At 39.2% G+C, this 22,582-nt stretch overlaps 1 protein-coding gene across 6 annotated transcripts in view; it reads left to right on the top strand.

The window, feature by feature from the left end:
- zranb3 (zinc finger, RAN-binding domain containing 3) overlaps window positions 1–22,582 on the top strand; it is a 125,136-nt gene extending 102,554 nt beyond the window's left edge. For all 6 annotated transcript variants that reach the window (XM_048598941.1, XM_048598943.1, XM_048598942.1 and 3 more), the window contains 7 exons: window positions 1,040–1,131; window positions 7,508–7,609; window positions 9,951–10,093; window positions 10,646–10,795; window positions 11,755–12,151; window positions 15,191–15,322; window positions 20,911–22,582. In XM_048598941.1, the coding sequence (XP_048454898.1) occupies window positions 1,040–1,131; window positions 7,508–7,609; window positions 9,951–10,093; window positions 10,646–10,795; window positions 11,755–12,151; window positions 15,191–15,322; window positions 20,911–21,009 (1,115 nt within the window). In that variant the 3' untranslated portion in view covers window positions 21,010–22,582. The remainder of the gene's footprint in view (window positions 1–1,039; window positions 1,132–7,507; window positions 7,610–9,950; window positions 10,094–10,645; window positions 10,796–11,754; window positions 12,152–15,190; window positions 15,323–20,910) is intronic.

Below are 22,582 nucleotides of genomic sequence, written 5' to 3'. Positions count from 1 at the left end.
GATGGTGATTATGGAATGAGCTTCCAGAGGAAGTGGTGGAGGCTGATACAATTATAACATTTAAAAGGCATCTGGATGGGTATATGAATAGGAAAGGTTTAGAGGGATAGGGGCCAAATGCTGGCAAAATGGACTTGATTTACGATATGTTGTCTGCATGGACATGTTGAACCGAAGGGTCTGTTTTGGTGCTGTATGACTCTCATTCTATAATTATGCTGTCTTGCTCTGGATTTCCCCTGTCAAAAGGTACGGATTCTCTGTGTGTATATGTATCTAAAATAATGAATATTTTGTTTATTAAGCACTCAATTTAAATCACACTTTAATGTTTTAAAACATAAGGAATTTCAAAGCAAAGTAATGCATTGGCAAAGTTAGCCCTTTAAACCCTAGTACAATTCTAATGAGTATGCATTATACAGGTCTTTCACAAAGTTTAGTGCCCAGAATTATCACGCTCCCTGTACATTCCGTTTATCATTCCTCTCTTTGAACAAATAATTGCCTTTGTTACGATGTACAGTATGTATTGCTTCAGTAGCGATTTATGGCAAGAAGTTCCAATAACTTTCTATGTGCAGAAATTTTAAAAAATCCTTTTGTGGATATCTGAAATATCTTCTCCCTTCACGAATCCTTTGTAATCTGCAAGACATCCATCAGCTCCTCCCTTAACCTTTCCTGCTGTCATGAGAAAAACATCCTTTAAGTTTGGCATATGATATAACTTTCCCATCAATTTCTGCATGTTTCTGCCTACCGCCAACCACCCACCATCTGGCCTCCAGCCCCCACTCCCAACATTTCCTGTTTTGAAGGCATTGATTTCTTGCAGAGTACCCTGATCAATTGAGTGTCAGCAGGTGTTTCAATTGCAAAGCATGACAACTATATCTGTCCTCACACCAATTGTTCACAAGCAGCAGTTTCTGATATTTTTAACTGTTGTACTTTGTTAGCACCCCTTCCATATTTGAATGTTTTTTTTAAAAGAACGGAACTAATCATGATGTGTGTTCATACTTTTCTGATCTAGAACAATCTGATATCAACAGCAGTGATCCAGTTTATGATTGCTTCATGTTTTGCGCGAGCAAAAATACTGATAGAATACATTTGTACACCAAGGTATGTTTGGTCATTTCATCTCAATGTATATTGTGTAGATGTGTGTTCATGTCTTAAATTTGAAATATTACAGTTAACCTTCCTGATTGCTTGATGGACTTATTAACCATTTTACAATTTGACTGTTCAGAAACAATTTTTAGTAAGTTTCCCTATTTAATAAATAAAATCTATGTTCTGTTTCTGATCACAAGTAATGTGTACTTAAAAGGCAGAGCATTTCTTTGTCTCCTTGCAAACAAGGAGCTTGTCCTTACAGAATACTTTCAGTACTGTTACAATTCAATGATTATTTCATATCGTTTCACAGCCAATTAATTACTTTTGAAACATTGCACCATTGTTTTGAAGGCAAAGATAACACAGTAAAATGAATTAAGATGCATAGTTAAATAATTGTTTTCTGTGACACCAGTTGTTAGATAAATATTGATTTATAATACAAAAAGAATAACCCACAGATTCTTTACATTTTCATAGATCATAGAATCCCTACAGTGTGGAAACAGGCCCTTCGGCACCATGAGTTCACAGCAAACCTCAGAGCATCCCACCCAGACCCATCCCCCTGTAACCCACCTAATCTACACATCCCTGAACACTACGGGCAATTTAGCATGGCCAATCCACCTAACCTGCACATCTTTGGACTGTGGGAGGAAACCAGAGCGCCCAGAGGAAACCCACGCAGACACTGGGAGAATATGCAAACTCCACACAGACACTCGCCTGAGGGTGGGATTGAACCTGGGTTATTGGCTCTGTGAGGCAGCAGTGCTAAGCAGACAGAACCTTGATTTAACATCTCATCAGAAAACAGCACATTCACCAAAACAACATTTTCTTAGTCCTATATCGAGGAGATGGCCTTGATTACAAAAGAAAGTCCTAGAGTTGATTTTTAACTGTCTGCACCTGTCTAACATGGGGTTGTGATGGCCTGAAAGCTGTCTGTAATTTTCAACCCTATTTATGATGCCACTTGTAATATTTACACTGTTTCATGCTTAGGAGTCTCATTGCAATTGTAATGCATATCATGTTGTTTATTCATAAGTAGAAGTGAGCAGTCTAACCAATAGTCCTTAAAGATAGTACTGATGAGGAAAAATACAATTAAATTGGTGAATGACATATAACTGATCTGAATCATCTTGTCCACATCAAAGTGGAGAACCAGCATGACCACTGCATTCATTTCTAATCATTACTGGGAAAATTGGAAACCACACTCAAACAATTCAAATAATGTTTTAATTAACTTCAACACTTATTACTTCTGATTCTCCTCCGTCCCCTCTTCACTCAGACTCTGTCTCACTCTGCATTGGTAGTTAGGTACCTATTATCTACAAACAAGGTCTTTGCCTCAAATTGTTTGGGTTCTTGCATCATTCATGTGGCAGGGAGTGAATACAAGAGCGAAGAAGGTTACCTCGAGGAATACAATGGGATCTTGAATAGATGGACCAATGGGCCGAGGAATGGCAGATGGAGTTTAATTTCGATAAATGTGAGGTGCTGCATTTTGGAAAGATGAATCAGGGCAGGACTTACCATTAAGTGTGTAAGGTCCTGGAGAGAGTTACTGAACAAGGAGACTTTGGAGCGCAGGTTCATAGTTCCTTGAAAGTGGAGTTGTGGGTAGGTAGACAGAATAGTGAAGAAATTAGGGATGGACAGAACATTGGTTTTAATCACATTTGGAGTATTGTGTACAATTCTGGCCTCCCTCCTATAGGAAAGATGTTGTGAAACTTGAAAGGGTTCAGAAAAGATTTGCAAGGATATTGCTAGGGTTGTAGGGAGAGGCTGAATAGGCTGGGGCTCTTTTCCCTGGAGCATCAGAGGCTGAGGGGTGACCTTATACAAGTTTATAACATCATGAGGGGCATGGATAGGGTAAACAGACAAGGTCTATTCCCCATGGTGGGACCGTCCAAAACTAGAGGGCAGAGGTTTAAGCTGAGAGGGGAAAGATTTATAAGGGACAACTTTTTCACACAGAGGGTGGTGCCTGTATGGAACGAGCTGCCGGGGGAAGTGGTGGAGGCTGGTACAATTACAACATTTTTTAAAAGGCACCTGGATGGATAGATGAATGGAAAGGGTTTAGAGGAATAGGGCCAAATGCTGGCAAATGGGACTAGATTTTTTTTAGGATATCTGGTTGGCATGGACAAGTTGGACTGAAGGGTTGTCTCCACGTTGTACATCTCTGTGACTCTGACATCTCTCTCTGTGTCTAAGCTTAAATTCTCTCCCCGAGGTGGAGCTTGAACCCACAATGCTCCAACTTGGGCCCATGAGCAATAAATCCCCCAGTGGCACATAGTTTGGTTTGATTTTGACTCTGTTTTCTGTGCCAACCTTGGAGCAAGAAATCAGGCTGCTGCTGAGATACCTTTTGCCTTTATTTTAAGTCTAAAAGCAACAGCAGAAATCTGGCTCAAATGAAGGAAAGTAGTTATTTCCTTTAAGTTTAATGGTGCAGGTGCTGTGATTCCATTTGAACTACTGCACTGAACATGTTGGCTACACACCTTATGAAAATAAGGCGTGTCATAATGAATGTAACTTACTTCATAATTTTGTTTTTATTTTGTACTGTTCAAAGTACCCCATGACAAAATGGAACATTGCGATGGTACAAAGACCCTGGAAAATCTGATTCATCGCTATAAGGAAAACTCCAAGGCTTTTTACACATACATGAGGAATAAGAGAATGACCAGAGAAAGGGTAGGGCCGATCAAGGATTGTAAAGGGAATTTGTGCACGGAGCCTAAAGAGATAGCAGAGGTCCTTAATGAATACTTTTCTTCGGTATTCACAACTGAGAAGGACCTAGTTGTAGTGGAGGACAATGTGAAACAGTCTGGTAGGCTAGAGGAGGTCGATGTTAGTAAGGAAGATGTGCTAGGAATTTTGAGGAAGTTGAAGATAGATAAGTTCCCCCGGGCCTGATGGGATTTATCCAAGGATCCTATGGGAAGCGAGGGAAGAGATCGCAGGGCCTTTGGCGATGATCTTTTCATCCACACTGTCCACGGGTATAGTGCCGGAAGATTGGAGAGAGGCAAACGTCATTCCCTTGTTCAAAAAAGGGAATAGGGATAACCCTGGAAATTACAGGCCAGTTAGTCTTCCATCAGTGGCAGGCAAATTTATTGGAAAGGGCTCTGAGAGACAGGATTTATGATCACTTGGAAAGGCACAGTTTGATTCGTGACAGTCAGCATGGATTTGTGAGGGGTAGATCATACCTCACAAACCTTATTGAATTCTTTGAAGAGGTGACCAAACACGTGGATGAAGGTAGAGCAGTGAATGTGGTATACATGGATTTAAGTAAGGCGTTTGATAAGGTTCCCCATGGTAGGCTCATGCAGAAGGTAAAGAGGCATGGGATAGGGGAAAATGTGGCAGATTGGATTCAGAATTGGCTAACCCTTAGAAGACAAAGGGTGGTAGTGGACGGAAAATATTCAACATGGTGCTCAATTACAAGTGGTGTACCACAAGGATCTGTTCTGGGTCCTCTTCTATTTGTGATTTTTGTAAATGATTTGGATGAAGGAGTGGAAGGGTGGATTAGCAAGTTCGCGGACAATATGAAGGTGGGTCGCGTTGTGGACAGTGCAGAGGGCTGTTCAAGATTACAAAGGGACATTGATAGGATGCAGAACTGGGCTGAGAAGTGGCAGATGGAGTTTAACCCTGAAAAGTGTGAGGTGATTCATTTTGGAAGGACAAACTTGAAAGCAGAATACAGGGTTAACGGAAAGATTCTTGGTAGTGTGGAGGAGCAGAGGAATCTTGGGGTTCATGTTCACAGTTCCCTGAAAGCTGCCACCCAGGTGGATAGAGTTGTTAAGGCATGTGGTGTATTAGCTTTCATTAATAGAGGGATTGAGTTCAAGAGCCGTGAAGTTATGCTCCAGCTATACAAAAGCCTGGTTCGGCCACATCTGGAGTATTGTGTCCAGTTCTGGTCGCCTCATTACGGGAAAGATGTGGAGGCGTTGGGAAAGGTGCAAAGGAGATTTACCAGGATGTTGCCTGAAATGGAGGGAAGGTCTTACGAGGAAAGGTTGAGAGAGCTAGGGTTTTCTCTTTAGAACAACGAAGGATGAGAGGTGACTTTGATAGAGGTGTACAAAATGATCAGAGGTATAGATAGAGCGGACAGCCAGAGCCTTTTTCCTAGGGTGGACGTAGCTATTACGAGGGGCATAGTTTTAAAGTGAGTGGAGGTAGAGGGGAGACGTCAGAGGTAGGTTCTTTACTCAGAGAGTGTGAGGGGCGTGGAATGCATTGCCGGAGAGGGTAGTGGAGTCGGCCTCATTTGGGGTATTTAAGCGGCTATCAGATAGGCATATGGATGATAGTATAAGGTAGGCGTGGAGGTTAGATAGACCTTAGGATTAGGGTAAAGGTTCGGCACAACATCGTGGGCCGAGGGGCCTGTACTATGCTGTACTGTTCTATGTTCTATATAAAAAGTTGCTTACTCAAACATCTTAGTTTTTGCACTGTGTCAAAATGAGTACTTACGGCAAATGTATTGAAAAACAGTTAAATCGGTTCTACAACTAGAAATGCATTGTACAAATAATGGAAATGAAATTTTACGCTATTATCTTCCCCTACTGAACGCACATGCAGCCCTCCCACCAAAACAATGTCATTGTACTCTGTTTCTGTTAATTCACCCATTTTTTTTCTACTTGTTTTAGTAGTGTAAATTAAACTAAATGAAATAGCGTAGATTTATTTTCATATTTTCATGGAATGTGGAAGCAGGTGAAAACAGTCCAACTTGACAGTTGAAATCTTCCAGGTTTGGCTTGTTTGGGGAGGAAAGGTAGGAACAGTAATAGAGATGGCTAAACAAATCTTAAACGTTCTTATTGTCAAAGTTTTCCAGAGTTTCACACTCGATTTTAAGGCAACAGAGTGAATGAGTTAAAGGGGAGAAAATGTCCATGTTGTAACTGTACTGGAAATATTATGGTCAAGTGTGCAGCTAGTTCTTCAATGCAAATCTTCAGTGCCAAAACTGGAATGCTTTTGGAATCCATAGCATTCCACCTTCAGCACTTTCTTGGAGTTGTTTTAGCATTTCTGGCTTAAGATGTTTCAGATCCTTTAATATTTTACACTGATCATTGAGGGTGGGAATGTTTGTAGCATCACATTTTTACTTTTAACCATCATTTATGACTGGATTAGGCAGAACTTCAGGGTTTCACTATTTAAATAAATGATAAAAGGCGATGGCCTCGTGATGATATTGCTGGACTGTTTAATCCAGAGACCCAGATAACGTTCTGGAGACCCTGGTTCGAATCCTGACACCGTTGATGGTTGAATTTGAATTCAAGTTTTAAAAAAATTGGGAATTAAGAAGTTAATGATGACCATGAATCCATTGTCAATTGTCATAAAAGTCCATCTGGTTTGCTAATGTGTTCTAGGGAAGGAAACTGCCATTCTTACCTGATCTAGCCTAAATGTAACTCCAGACCCACAGCAATGCGGTTCACTCTGAACTGCCTTCTGGGCAATTAGGGAATGGCAATAAATATTGCCTAGCCAGTGATGCCCTCATCCAGTTCATGAATTTAAAAAAAAAAATTGGATGAAAGGTTCCAAGGTATGCCAGCTAAATTTGCTGATGATACAAAGATAGCTGGGAATATGAGTTGTCAACAGGACATTAGGATTCTATAAGGGAATATAAATAGGTTAAGTGAGTGGGAAATATCTGGCAAGTGCAATATAATGTGGGAAAGTGTGAAATTGTCCATTTTGGCAGAAAGACTGAAAAAGCACATTATCTAAATGGTGAGAGGATGTGGAGAGATTTGTGTGTCCTAGTCCATGAATCACAGAAGTTTAGCATGCAGGTAGAAAAAGAAATCCGGAAAGCTAATAGAATGTTATGGTTCATTGCAAGGGGCAAGGCAAGCAAGAGTAGGGAGGTTAGTTTTCAATTATATAGGTGAGACCAAACTAGAGCTAGGAGTCTAGTTTTAAAAATAAAGGGGTGTGACCATTTAAAACAGAGTAGGAAACATTAGCATTGCCTGGTGCAGTTCTGGCATGTTGTCAATGAAAAATATAACAATGTGCCACATATTATTTTGCTGTTTTGATATGATCTTGAACTAAGTTTTAGTTTGAACTGTTAGGATTGTAGATTACATTTTCATTGAATTGCTTTGTGCTGAAGCGGTCTTATTCGTACAACTTTCAGTGTACTTATTTCTACTGAATTTTATGGGAAGCGTGTTATTTTCATTAGTTTCAATGCCAGTGTGTGGTACTGAAGCATTCAGGTGTATGGTTTCCACTATTTGTGTATTATTAGGAGAGAGAACCTTTAAACTGCAATTTTATTCCTTTGGATGTGAAGTCAGAAAACTGGGAGGATTTGCCACCGTTCTTTGACCGGAAAGAAAATCGTGCTGTGGTAAGTCGTTGTTAAATTTTATGAAATAAAATAGAATATATTTGTAGACTTTTTTTTGTTAAGATGCATTAGTTTGTATGTCGGGTATTATCAGAATCCTGTAAAGTATAATAGTAACTTGGCTGCAGTCTGAATCTCATTACATGTCTTGAGTGTGAAATGCTTATACAAGTGTGTAAATAAAATTGAGTTTGACAAAGTACACTTCCTTAAACTGCCGGAAATACTGTGCAACAGTTAAAGTATGATGCAGTGTTCTTCAGACATGTGGAAACAAGGCTACTTACAAATTAATTCATTCCCTCATTGTTGCTGTGTCAGAATTTTGAAGCCACTTAGCTAACAGCATTGTGGGTGCACCTACACTACATGAATTGCAGACGTTCAAGTAGGCCTCTTACTATAATATTGTCAAGGGCAAGTAAGAGTGGGCATTTAATGCTGGCCTTGCCAGCAACTCCCTCATCCCATGAATGAATAAAAAAAATTATTAAATAATTAACTATTGAATTGCAAGTGTGGTAAATGTTATAAACAACTGTAGCTGAATACTTCTAACAAATGGAAAGAAAGAATTTGCATTTATGTAGCTTTTGAAGTATCAGGAAAATCATTTGCAGCACGTGAGCATTGCATCTTTCATTAACATGTATTGCTATTCCTGAATTGCTGTGAGAAGATGATGGTGAGCAACCTTCTTGAACCACTACATTTCATATAAGTACATCCATAGTGCTATGAAGGGAGTTCCAGGATTTTGACATGGTGACAGCAAAGGGGCAGCAAGATTTCCCAAGCAGGATTGTGTGGATTTTGTGGGAAAAATGTACACAAAGTGGTGTTCCCATGCATCTGCTGCCCTTAACCTCCAGAGGGAAGGACCCTTTTGAGTTGTTGCAGTGCATCTCGTAGATTGCATATGATGCTGCAACTGTATCCTAGGGAGTGAATGTTAAAAGTGTTAAATGGAGCACCAGTCAAGCAGGTTGCTTTGTCCTGGATATTATTGAGCTTCTTGAGTGTTCTTAGAGCTACACCCATCCAGACAAGTGAAGAGTATTCCATCATACTCCTGAATCATGCCCTGTAGGTGGCAGGCAGGCTATGAGGAATCAAGACTTCCCAGACTCTGACCTGCTCTTATAGGCACAGTATTTATGTGGCTGGTCCATTTTGCATCTGGTTGATGATACCTCTCAGGACGTTGACGGTGGGAGATTCAGCAATGGAAATGAAACTAAATGTCAAGGGACGTTATTGGAAACTGTCTTGTGGCGGACACTTGTTGCCACTAATGTGAACACAAATCTTGCATGTCAAACCAGCCCAAATCTAAATGTTATCGCAATTTTTTTTTTTTTTTCTTTTTTTCTCTGCCAGTTTTCAGCCCAAACCTGCATTTTATTAGTGCATTTGGACATGGACAACTTCAGTATCTGAGAAGTGATAGATAGTGCTGAACATTGTATAATCATCAGCAAACATCTCCATTTATAATAATATAAGGTATTCATAATGACCATATAATCTGTTCTTGTGGATTAATAACAGAGCAGAAAATCAGGAGAACTCCTTCATTCAAATATTCTACTATGATCTCATGTTAATCTGAGTAGACAGTCTAGTCTTTAATTTAATATCACATTCAAAAGACAGCACTACAGTGTTAGCCTGGATTATGCACTCATGTTTCTGAGATCAAACTTGAATCCACAATCTTCTGAACCATGAATACATCCAGCGAGCATTGGCTTATCATTTTTGCTCATCAGCCTGAATATTTGAAAATAATTAAAGATATTTTCAATTGAAAATGGTGCTAACAGTTGCATATTGAATCAAAAGTTAATTTTAGCTGACATTGGACAAAATCTTCCGGGGACTGCCAGTCACAGTTGGATTGCCACTCTACTCTTAAACTTACTTTGTCCTGATGCTTCACATTTCTGGCTTAAAATTCTGATTTGAGCCTCTTAAGGAGCATAGAGTGCCCTTACTGTGGGACACTTCCAAAACTGTGCATGGTAAGTGCTGGAAACCAAACCGTGTGCCCCTTTAGTACAATAGCATCTGCTTTTTTCCAGGGTTTAAAGTTCCAAAGTCTCTTTAAGAAGCTACAGAGGTAAGTTGTTAGATAAGTGAGGAATGCACAGTATGTCATGGGCTGTTGGGTTGGCTGGGTCAGGGTCATGTCTGTGGGGGGAGTGGGGTCCAAGTGGATCGGGTCAGAGGGTGTATATACCACTGAAACTGAATCTACCATTATAACAGTTTGCTTTACCTCCAGCTCTGCATAAATCTGCATCTTGACCCCATGACTTTTTTTTAATTGAATTTCCAGCTTCTGCGTTTTGTACGAGAATGGCTCAGCTTGTCTACTATGAAACAAAGAATAATTAGGAAGAGTGGTCAGATGTTCCGCAGTCCTATTCTTGCATTAGAAAACATATTAAAAGGTCAACATAGACAAAGCTGTACAAAAAGGTAAGATTTTATTAGAATGCTCCTAATAGTGTGACATCATAGTTATTTAAGATTGAAACAAAGATGTCAGAATATGAAGTTTGTACAATTTACTTTGTGCATGATGTAGCACACTTTATTAATTTAAAATGGTAGTCCTTTCTCAGTGAAGGACATTAATGCTCAAACAAAAAACGAAATTGCTGGAAAAGCTCTGCGGATCTGGCAGCACCTCTAGAAAGAAATCCAAGTTAACGTTTTGGGTTGAGTGACCCTTCCTCAGTTCTGTTTTTGTTTCTAATTTACAGTATCTGCAAGTTTTTTTTAGTTTTTACTTAAGAGATTAATGCTGCGGTTTTGGTGACTGTCTGGTCATTGGATTATTTCACTTTCTAATCTTCCTGAGTTCCTATCCACTAAATTTTTAAAATGAAATTTTAAAAAAAGGTGAAAACTGAAGACGTTTAAAAATATTTGTTTTAGTTTGTTTACTTTAATGTTTCTTCCTTATTTTCCAATAATAAAAATGAAATGCCTTACTGAAAATCTGTATGAAATATTTCTTTTATTTAGATTTATAACAAAAGATGATGTAGCTGCTGTATCTCTAAATAAGGCACAAAGTGAAGGAGGAACTGTGCGAGTAATAGCAAGAGTGAATACATTTCAGAACAAGACTAAAATCAAAACTTCCAATCAACCAAGTGAGGAAAATCTGAACAAGTATGTCTCTATGGTTTCCTGTTTAGTAGATGGTGTACCATTGAGAGATGGAAATGGTTCATTTTACAAATGGTACAGTTCTTGGGTAGCATTTCACCACTGAAGAAATAACTAAAAAACTTGCCAGAAAGGCACTTCATTTTAAGAGAATAATTGCTGTATATAAAAACTGAATCAGATATAATTGATGTTGTTAATACAACAATTAAACAAAATGGCATTTTGTAACACTATAAAACTAACTGCAAAATTTTTAATTATAAACATGCATTAAATTGTTGTGCTATATCAGACATTTGTCTACTCAACCATCTGGCTTTTCTTATCTTAAAAATCTCAATTTAGCTTCTTGTTGTCATTTGAGTAATACTAATTGTTGGAAGTTTATACTACACGCTTCATTTACTGTTGCAGGAATTAGTTGCACTGTTGAATGATCATCAGATATTTTTCACTGGCGTTTTCAGGCTGAAATATATCATTGCTGCAATGAACTTTCTACCAGTTTTCTGAAAATGTTCAATTTGAAATATTGTTGCAATCCACCAAATGTAATTATTTAATTTGAGATGTAAATATGATTGAAGTGTTCATACTGTGAGCCTCTACGTATGATCCAGTATGCAATGAGTATCAAAATCATGCAATTGTACTTAAAAGAAATTGCTTGAACATTTGAAATTTGTAATGTTCACTTAACATTGTAAAATTTAAACAACAAAGTATAAATGTGGTAACAACATAACGACATAACCATGCCTGCAGAATGAGCCGAAAACAGTTATCAATTTATAGGTATCAGAGCGTACCATGACTTAGAATCAAATTTGAGCACAGAAGATTAATACATTTTAGAACAGTCATATTTACAAAGAGCTAGCTCACTTTAAAGATGGGAATACATTTTCGACTCATCCTTAAAAATATGTGCATATCATTTGTGCTCGTCTTTCTTTCAGCAACATAAGCGAAAGCATTGAAAATAAAATCAGCAACAGGACTTCTTTAACTGATGAAGTAGCTGGCATTTCTTTGGAACTTGGCTATGTACAAGCTGTGAATGAGGGAGGAAACCCTCTTTGCCTGGCTTGTCAACAGCCAACAACCCAGGTCAGCAAGTATCATAAATCTACAGCTTGGGATACACGATATTGCTCCCAAAAATGTCAGGAAGATTTTTTGGTTCGATCCAATCGATGCTACATGAGATCAAAGGTTTTTGAAGCTGAGCATGGAATCTGCCAGCAGTGTGGCCTTGATGCACAGCAGTTGTTTCTTTGTGTCCGTGATACACAGAGAACCCACCGGAAAGAGCTACTTGAAAATACATGGCTGTCACAGCTTTCCCTCGATCAGGTAACTGCAAGAATTCAAGTTAATTTGTTTTACTTCACGTAAAATTAATTTGCAGTGTTTGCTTGCCCTGCATTTTATTGTACAACAAATTATATTCAGGACTAGATAAAACAAAATGTTTCTGCATTGAGTTTAATTTCATATCCCTGCCTGTACCATGCCAATTGCCCCTTCCTGTCTGCTGCATGTAACTACAGAGTGGGACATATCATTAGTCAATGTTGCTAAAGATGCTGTCCATCTATCTTGTGAAACCTATTTGCTGTGGTCTTTATTCTCTCAGACTTTTCAGTCAGTGTTTGGGGTTTCTAAAATTGAGGAGAAAGATTTGTAACTTGTGCAGTTGTTTTGATCTTCCATTTGGAGTTGATAATCCCTTGCAATTGGATCTGGTATTAAAGCAGAAGATTTTCACCACCCTGAAATGAGTAACCTCTTTCTCACTCCCTCACTCTCATAAGCACATTAATGAACTAGATAGGTTTTTACAACTATTGACAGTGGTTCCATGGTTGCCATTAGGCTAGCTTTTAATTCCAGATTTTTATTGAACTTAAATTTCACCAGCTGCCATGGTGAGATTTGAATCATTCTCCCCCAAAAAATTAGATTAGGATTCTAAATTCTAGTCCAGTACACTATGCCACCACCTCCTTTGAGGAAAGATTGAGGATACCGAGCCTACATTTTCTGGAGTTTAGAAAAGTGAGAAGTAATCTGAGAAATTTAGAATATTTTTGAAGGTATCGACAATGTAGGTGCAGAAAGGATGGGCTTGATTTTTTCTAAGGATTGGCAATCAGTGTCAGATTACAACTGTGTTCCTCTTTTTCTATACTAATTAAGAGCTCCAATCAACACAATCTAATCAAGGCTCCTTTAGAAGTTTGCAGCGAGCTTTAGATCCAAAGGTCCCTCTAGTGTAGGATATCAGGGGGATGTTAAACCATGCCAGCTTTCGCATAGCAGTAGTTGCAGTATTTTGCGATTATCTATCATACTGAACATTTAAATCACTTTGACAGCTCCTGTGAAAGAGTAAGTATGTAAAGTGTGTGGTTTGAATAAGAGGGTGCAGGGTGGGAAGGATGCCAGGTAAGTAATGGAATATTTAGGGTAGGTCAGGGTGCATGCATGCGTTGTTCTGTGGGGGTGGGGTGTCAAGTCCAGTAGCAGGCAGTTGGGGCAAGAAGGAGGTGGGGTGATGGGCCCTGGATGGGGAGATGAAATGGTGTTAAGTCAGCTGGGTGGGGCAAGCTGGGTGTCAGGTTCTGGGAGGTGGAGGGGGTTGGAAGGTCAGGGGTCAAATGAGGTCTATTTGGGGACATGTGTTGTGTTTGGGGTGGGAGGGGGTGCAGTTTAGTAGTTAACCAGAAATTGGATGAGGTTTTTAATTGTTGAACTCTTCCTGGATAACTATTTACTTAACTGCAGTGGAACCCTCCAAAGTCTCTGATTTGATTGGATACTTTTCAGAGCGCTCCAGAATAGGGGAATTGCTGAGCAGAATCTGCGATTTCCTAGGAAATCTGAGTCCGCTGTGCCGGGGTTTCTGTAGAGTGCGATATCTGGGCATTGTAAATTCTGAGCTGATATATTTCCCTTGGCTTTGGGTCTAAAACCAGGGGATACAGCCTCAGAATAAAGGGCAAGCCATTTAGGACTGATATGAGAGTAAACATTTTCACCCTCTGCCCCAGAGGACTGTGGAAGCTCAGTCATTATATACCCCAAGATAGAGATTAATAGCTTTCTATTGACTAATTGCAACAAGGGATATGGGATTGTATGGAAATATGGTGGTTTTGTAGACGATCAGCCATGATCGAGAATGGCAGAGGCAGTTAGAGCTGAATAGTCTACACCTGCTCCTATGTTCCAAAGTACTCCGTCGATCACTTTGCTGCCCCCTCACTTAACCTGCCTATATCTGTTTGCAGCCTTTATGTTCTCTTCACAGCTTGCATTCCCACCAAGCTTTGTATCCAGATTTGCTAATGATAACACTACTTGTTGTCACTTTATCTATTGTTACTGTAGATTATAAATAGCTGTGGTCCACCTACATGCTGTGTTTCAGTGCTATCATGTGAAAACACTGCATCTATTTTCACATGTACACTGACAACACCTAGCTGTACCTCAGCATTGCCTTATTTGACTCTTCTGCTGTCCCTAAACTTAGCCATTTTTCCAACATCCAGTACAAGATAACAGACGGAAATTTTGCTCATTGATTTTTGGTATTGCTAATAATTAATGTCTTTGGTCCTCACAAAAGTTCCTTCACTTAACCACCGTCTCTATCCCTCCCCTGGACTTTATCACATCGAATCCTATTCATTCATCACCAATGCACTCTGACCTCCATTAGTTCCCGGTTAAGTAATACCTTGACTTTAAAATCCCAAGGGGAGACTTTCAAGTCCCTCCATGACTTTGTTCTTCCACTCCTCAACTCTCCAAGATATCCCTGCAACTATAAGTCTGGCCCTGAGTACAACTGAAATGGCTCCACATTGATAGCTATAATTTCAGCTGAGGTTCCTCAGTTCTAGAATTACCTCTTTAAACTTCTCTGCTGGCCTTTCTTCCTTTTTAAAGTCCACCTTTGAATAAGCTTTTTACCATCTGATCCTATATTTACTGGAGTGGATCAGTGTCTTCCTATGAAGTGCCATGAGTATTTTAATACATTGAAATAATTTAATTCTCTAACACTTTTAATTTTTTTTTAGAAAATGCACAAAGCCCCTGTATAGCCCACTCCTGAATCATGACCTAGTTTCTACAGTAATGTTTGTGCAGGAATAATTAAATTACTATAACATAATCTCCTCAAAAGAAATGCTGTTATTGAACATGCTCCCTTTCATTTAAAGTAGCTTTATTTGCAAATAGTTTAAGTTAATTCTTCAATAACTTGTTGTGGCATTAAAATTCATTTAAAAATGTGATTTTTGCTGAAATAGGATACATTTACTTAAGTTTTGGACCGTGAAAAAACTGATTTTTTTTTTGATAATCCATTGGTTTCAGTTGAATGACATGATTTGGAATCCAACTGAGGGACAGTTCTGGCAAGTGGACCATATCAGACCAGTTTTTGGTGGAGGAGGACAATGCTCCCTTGAAAACCTACAGACCCTCTGTACTGTCTGTCATAAAGAGGTTAGTAAACTCGTCTAGCTTTAATCTGATGGTTGATGACACATTTCTTTCCCACAATAGTATTTTTAAAATTATCACCTGTTTCTCAGGTTTTTGACTGTGTGTCATGATTGATAAGAGAAACAAAAAACTGTGTCAGTCAAAGTATTCTTGTTACGTGACATGTAAATATTGTGCCTTATTAAGACGGTACTATGTAATATAAGCACTGGCTTACAGTACTAAGCAGCACTTAAGCCTTAACATTTGCACTCCATCCATCTACCAGGTGCCATAGGAAATAATAATAAATATCAGATGTCATCCACGATCCTGCTGCAGACTGTACAATTAGATTTATCTTGTCCTTAGACTAGAAAGCAGTTATTGTGCTGATGCCATGAAATTTAAATAACTGTATTGTTTTCCCCACCCTTCCCCCAAACAACAATTAAAAAGCTGTTCGTATTGATTTCCTGCGACAATATTAGAACCAATGTGTAAAATTAAGATCAAGGCATTAGGTGGAGCAAGAAAAAGTATTCTTTTTGGGAATTTTTTGGGGGTATTGAACTTTTTATCCTAATGGATATCTCCAAGTTCAGTTTCTTAGCATGCATTTTTATAGGATTTATTATAAATCACATTAAACATTGAAAATCATTCACAATCACATTCTTCAAGATAAGCTTCCAAAACAACAACAAAATCCTGGAAACGCAGAGCAGATCATACAGTATCTACACTATTCTTCTTTTTCATGTGTTAAGTTTCTACTCTGTATGTAATAAGAATGTGGAAAACTGGGCACAAATTACACTGGTAATGTTATAGTTTAAGATTTCCATCCAGATAATTAGTATTTAAAATTGTGCTATCTTTGTGTTGGTTTCACCCAGATTGTGCTGATGAAACAAAAAAAAACAGTGGAATCTACTGCTATGCTAATGTGTATGAATAATATATAGGCTGACACTCAAGTTGACACATTTTCTTGTTGTGAGTTCATAATTTTCCTTGGACCCTGACTGTTTAAGCTGATTAACAAATATTACTGTCCTTTTTTTTATTGTGACATAAACTAATGAGATTGGTAGGAAATTTCAGCAAAAATAGGCACAGCTTAACGTGAAACTTCAGGTGTAACTTGCCAATTCAATCATAAATTCATGTTACTCCCATCCCTAATTGCCCCTGAGAAGGTGGTAGTGAGCTGCCTTGTTGATTGACTGGAGTACTTGGTGGTGTTAGGGAGGGTGCTCCAGGATTTTGACCCAGTGGCATAGAAGGGATGATGACGGTTCCAAATCAGAATGGTGTGTTATTTGCAAGGTGACTTGGAGCGGGTATTCCCATGCATCTGTTGCCCTGTCCTTCTTGCTGGTCGAGACTGCAGTTTACACATATGCAATTTGCAAACACGAAATTTCTTTGCTTGGTTTTTTTAACTAACAGTGACCAGGCTGTTTTTGCACACAACCCAAAGGCTAAAACTACTGATGAGATCAAAGATTCTGCACAAAACGTGGCAGAAATAGTGAATTTGCAATTTAAAAATGCCTGAGACAAATCAGAAACTCTACATTTGAGATGAATAGTTAACTTTGTTCATTCTTGGGATATGAACAGTATTGACAAGGCAAGGCAATATTTATTGTCAGTCCCTATCTGATTAAGAAGAATGTCATATATAAACAAGACCACTTAGGGATGGGAAGTATCTTACCCCACCCCAAAAGGGCACAAGTCATAAAATTAGCTTTTAGTAACAATATAGCAGCTTTCCTCATCGTTTTGTCTGGTTCCCAGTCCACAAGCTACCAGATTTATATCCTAACCTTCAATATACTTTGACTTTCTTATCTCTTGTTATGATCATGGCATTTTTTTTTTGACTCTTTCAACCCCCAAATGCACCATCCTAATCCTGCCAGCCTTCTGACTCAACATGTCATGGGAGCTGGTCTACTGAATTCTTCCCTGTGCATTCAACATCATGGCCCTAACAGAAACCTGGCTGGTAGAGCCCTCCCAACTGAAGCCTCTGCTTCTGGCTATACCTTTCACTATTTGCCTCACCTAGAGTCCAAAAATGCCAGTATAATCAATCTTACGTTATTCAGAGTAACTTGTTCAGGCCGACCAGACATCGTTCCCATTTCTCCCATATCCCTCTGAACTATTCCTATTATTACACCCATCCAGATGCCTTTTAAATGTTACAACTGTGCACCTCCACCACTTCTCTGGTGGCTTGCTCCTTACATGCACCACTCTCTGCATGAAAAAGTTGCACTTTAGGTCCCTCTTAAATCTTTACCTCTAGTTTTGGACTCCCCTACCCTGGGAAAAAGACCTTGACTATTCACCCTATCTATGCCCCTGATGATTTTATAAACCTCCTATAAGGCCACCCTTCAGCTTCCAAGATTCCAGGGAAAAAAGCCCCAGCCTATTCAGCTTCTCCCTAGAACTCAAACCCTTTAGTCCTGGCAGTATCCTTTGTAAATCTTTTCTGCACACTTGTCAATTTTAACAACATCTTCCTGAAGAAGAATGACCAGAATTGTCCACAGTATTCTAAAAGTGGCCTTACCAATGACCTGTACAGTTGCAACATGACATCCCAACTCCTATGGTCAATGTTCTGACAAATGAAAGTATGCATGCCAAAACCATTTTCACCACCCTGTCTACCTGCAACTCTACTTTCAAGGAACTATGCACTTGCAGCGCTAGGTCTGTTTATTTGGCAATACTCCCCAGGGCCCTACCATTAACTGTGTAAGTCCTACACTGGTTTGCCTTACCAAAATGCAACACCTCATTTATCCAAATTAAACTCCAACTTCCATTCTTCGGCCCATTGGCCCATCTGATCAAGGTCCTAGTGTAATTTGCAAACTTACTAGTCTATATTTACATCCAAATCATTTATATAAATGACGAAAAGCAGTGGACCCAGCACCAATCCTTGTGGCACATCGCTGGTCACAGGCCTCCAGTCTGAAAAGGAACCCTCTGCCTCCTACCTTCAGGCCAATTTTGTATCCAGTTGGCTAGCTCCCCTGGATCCCATGTGATCTAACCTTACAAACCAGTCTTATCATGCAAAACCTTGTTGAATGCTTTGCTGAAGTTCATATAGAAAACATCTCATGCTCTGCCTTCATCAACCGTGTCAATTCTTTTCAAAAAAACTGTCCAGTTAGTGAGACTATCCCAAAGCAGTCCAAATGCATGTGTAAACCTGTCAGAACTCCCTCCAATAACTTACCCACCACTGATTTAAAGCTCATCCGGCTGTAGTTCCCTGGTTTTTCTTTACAACCTTTCTTAAATAATGGCACTACATTAGCCAACTTCCAGTCTTCTGCCACCTCACCTGTGGCTGTCGATGATACGAGTAGCTTCCCAGAACTTTGTGGGAAAGATTTACCTCTGGCATTTATCTCTCCTTTTTAGCATCTTATTGTTTTCCACCCCTTTGGTCTTCCATTTAGGATTCTAGCTCTGTACTATTGCCCAAGTACCATGTTAATTTTCTCAACAAGCAACAAGCAACCTTTACTGTTTTCTTCCCTCAGCATTTGTGGGGAGGACTCTTTGAGGACATGAAGGAGAATATTGAAAGTAGGAGAAACGTGGAAGTGTTGCACTTTATCAGCATTTCATAATCTCCATTGTTACAATTTATGAAAACATAAACTTATGTTTTGGAACTGTCTTGAGTTTAAGATAAAACGGGGTTCATGTGAACTGATTTCCAACAGGGTTTAAGTGGTTAAAGGGCATTGTGGATTGTTACTGGGATGATGATTATAAGGTATTCATGTTGTTGGAAATGATTGCAACATTGAGTTACAAGGAGTAGACTTTGAATTTCCCATAATCCCAGAGACATATTTAAAGTATTGGATTGTAAACTGTTCCTTTATTCATTAATGTGATGAGGCTGGCTGGCTAGGCAGCATTTATTGTCCATCCCTAATTACCCAGAAGGCAGTTCAGAGTCAACCACATTGCTGTGGGTCTGGAGTTACTTGTTGACCAGATCAGGTAAGGATGGCAGTTTCCTTCCCTAAAGGGCATTAGTGAACGAGATGGGTTTTTCCAACAATTGGCAACGGATTCATGGTCATCATTAGATCCTTAATCCAGAGATCTAGATAACACTCTGGGGACCTGGTTTCAAATCCTGCCATTACAGATGGTGGAATTTTAATTCAATAAAATATCTGGAATTAACAGTCCAGCAATAATAGCTCGAGGCCATTGCCTCCCCTCTGCTTGTGTTGTAAACAGTTGATTTAATTCTAAGATGAAAGAAAGTTAGAGTTAAGAATGGCTAATCAGCATTTCTACCTGGATGCAAGGCTAATGTACTTTGCCTTGTCATGGGAAGAATGTAGAGGAAGCCAATTTTGAGGTCTGGTTACAGGCTTCCATACAAATCAAGTATCACAGATGCCAATTGTGTGGTCAGCTGACAGAAAATGTTGCTTAGCTTTGCAAACTACCTCAGCTGGATGAGATGGGAAGATGATCTTTAATTGAAGAGATGTATTCTCTGAGGATGCTAGATTTTATTCTGGAATGAGAGGCATCGCATTGTTACCAACAGTGAAATGTGTCTTGATGAATATGAAAGGAGAACATTCCTCTGCATAGTTCAAAGTATAAATTGCCTACAAATCAAAAGGTTAGTCTAAGTGTTTTTGTTATTTGTTGCAGTAAATATTAAAATATATCATAACATGATCATTTTAGCTATTAACTGGAAGTTCAAATTTCTCTTCAAGGATTAGCAGTCTCCACGGAGAGTGCAACACCAGTGGTTAGCACTGTTGCCTCACAGCGCCAGGGACCCAGGTTTGATTCTACCCTCCCGTGACTGTCTGTGTGGAATTTGCACCGTGTTCTCCGTGTCTGCGTGGGTTTCCTCCCATAGTCCAAAGATGTACAGGCTAGGTGGCTTGGCCATTGAAATTGCCCATTGGGCCCGGGGCTGTTTAGGTTAGGTGGGTTAGACATGGGAAATGCAGGGATAGGGGAATGGGTCTGGATGATGCTCTTCGGAGGGGCGGTGTGGACTTGTTGGGCCGAATGGCCTGTTTCACACTGTAAGGATTCTATGATTCTTTTGGAATGTAGATGTTTTAGAAAGTTGTGAGAGCAACACTTTCACAGCAGCTTGTTGGATGTGGACTGGCTGGATGTTTCCTGAGCGATAGAAGCTTTTTAGTTGCAGGGTAACACCTCAGGGAACAGCTGTGTAACTGAAATTGTGTTGAGTTAATACAGTATGGTACTTGACTAAATGTCCTCTTCACTTGTTTTTCATAAGACAATTAATTTACAAAACTGCACATTAGCAATACGTTGGACCCCTTCCAAGCTTTTATTCAGAGACTGCTTCCTTAATGTTTCAATATTGAAACACATTTAATATTGTTTTACAAAGCTAGTGTTTAGGAAACCAAATGATTGATTCACAGTAAGCATTGCTACCTTTTCATTTGAAATGTCTGTGACTGTAAACTGTAATTATAAAAGTTTAGCTAATTGTCTCTCAAGGTAACAGTGAACTAAACTTTCTCCTTCTATAGAGAACAGCAAAACAAGCCAAAGAAAGAAGCCAGGCAAGAAGACTTTCAGATACTTCCAAAAATGCATCAGATATCCGAAGGTTTTTTACAAAGAAATGAAAAAATGATATTTGTAAACCTAACTAGCCATTAACAGGTTCCTGGTTTATTCATGTACTAATTGACTTACTGACTTGTAATTGTTATTATATGTAATAAGACCTTTTAACTTTGCATTAAAAGAGTGACAAATAAATACATAATTCCCTATATCACAAATGGCTTCCAGGTTTCAGACAAAACAGTACGTAATTTACCAAGAACTATGCTACAAACCTAGCTAAGATAGCCATTAAAGTGGAACGTTTAACCAGAATGTCACACCTGAAGATTTCAAGGAAGTTCTTAAAGGGAGAAATGCAGTACAAATTGAACTGTAATCTCGAGTGAATCTGACTGAACATGACAGGTTTTTAAAAAAGATAACATTTGGACAAACAGATGTTTTCCCCTTTCAATAATATACAGGGATAGTACATGCTAGTGAGTAAAGGTGACCATGTGTACCACTGGACTGAAGTGCTTCTGTGTACGAGCCAGAGTTCAAGCACCAGTGTGTTATGAAAGTCAAAGAATCATTCATTAGGGATCTCTACATTGCAGGAAAAGTACTCTCTTGCTCGGAGTACTGGAAGCTAGTCAAAAGGAAACAGCTCAAGAGAATTTCAGCTCACTCGCAAAACCAAGAATCAAAAACTGTTCAACAATCAACTTTGTAACTGTCTATTCTCTTCGAACAGCCCTGAAATTTGTTTTGTTTTATTCATGGGATATGGACATCACTATCTAGATTGGGCAATAAATGCTAGAGGGTAGGTAAGAATCAACCACATTGCTGTGTGTCTGGAGTCACACGTAGGCCAGATCAAGTAAGGACAGCAGTGATCCTGATCGGTTTTTCTGACAATTAGCAACAGTGTCATTAAATTCCAGATTTTTAACAATTCAAATTTCACCATCTGCCATGGCAGGATTTGAACCCAGATCATTACCTAGCTTCTGGATAAATAATCTAGTAATAATAGTACTAGGCCCTTGTCTCCCCCAGTTGATACCTTCCAACAAGGCAAAAAAGCATAATGATCAATACCACTATAGCTATTTGTAATCATTACAGAATAAAGTCTTAAAGTCTAAAACATATGAATCCAAAGTACATCTAAGTCTTTTCTTAATATCCATACATCTGCAATACCACTTCTATACCTGCAACTGAGGTGGAAGCATGTTGCTACTCAAGATGTCTTGTAGCTTGGGGTGTCCTTAGATGTATTCTGCTGCATAATGGAAGTGCCAGAGTCTCTGGCAGAGGGGTTAAGAAGCTGTCCTGTGCAAGTTGCTGAAAACAAGTCACTGACTCACTTGTGACATTGATTTGAGAGTGTGGTCAGGGTGAAGGCAGGCGGATCCAGGCTGGGTGTCTATTTCTGGGGTTGAGGACCTCTGATCTTACCCTTGCACTGACTGGAGAAAATCCTGTAGAGACATCATTAAACTATGGAGCAACTTAAAATTGTCCCTCACCCAACTCCTTGGCTGGTCTTGTCATCTATTGCAGGTTGCCTCTAATTTTTTTTTTTTCCTATTCATTTGTGGGATGTGGGCATCACTGGCTGGCTAGCATTTCTTGCCC

This window comes from Rhincodon typus, chromosome 7 (genome assembly GCF_021869965.1).
Source record: "Rhincodon typus isolate 14 chromosome 7, sRhiTyp1.1, whole genome shotgun sequence".
NCBI classification, from domain to species: Eukaryota; Metazoa; Chordata; class Chondrichthyes; order Orectolobiformes; family Rhincodontidae; genus Rhincodon; species Rhincodon typus.
This window is presented reverse-complemented; position numbering and strand designations above follow the sequence as displayed.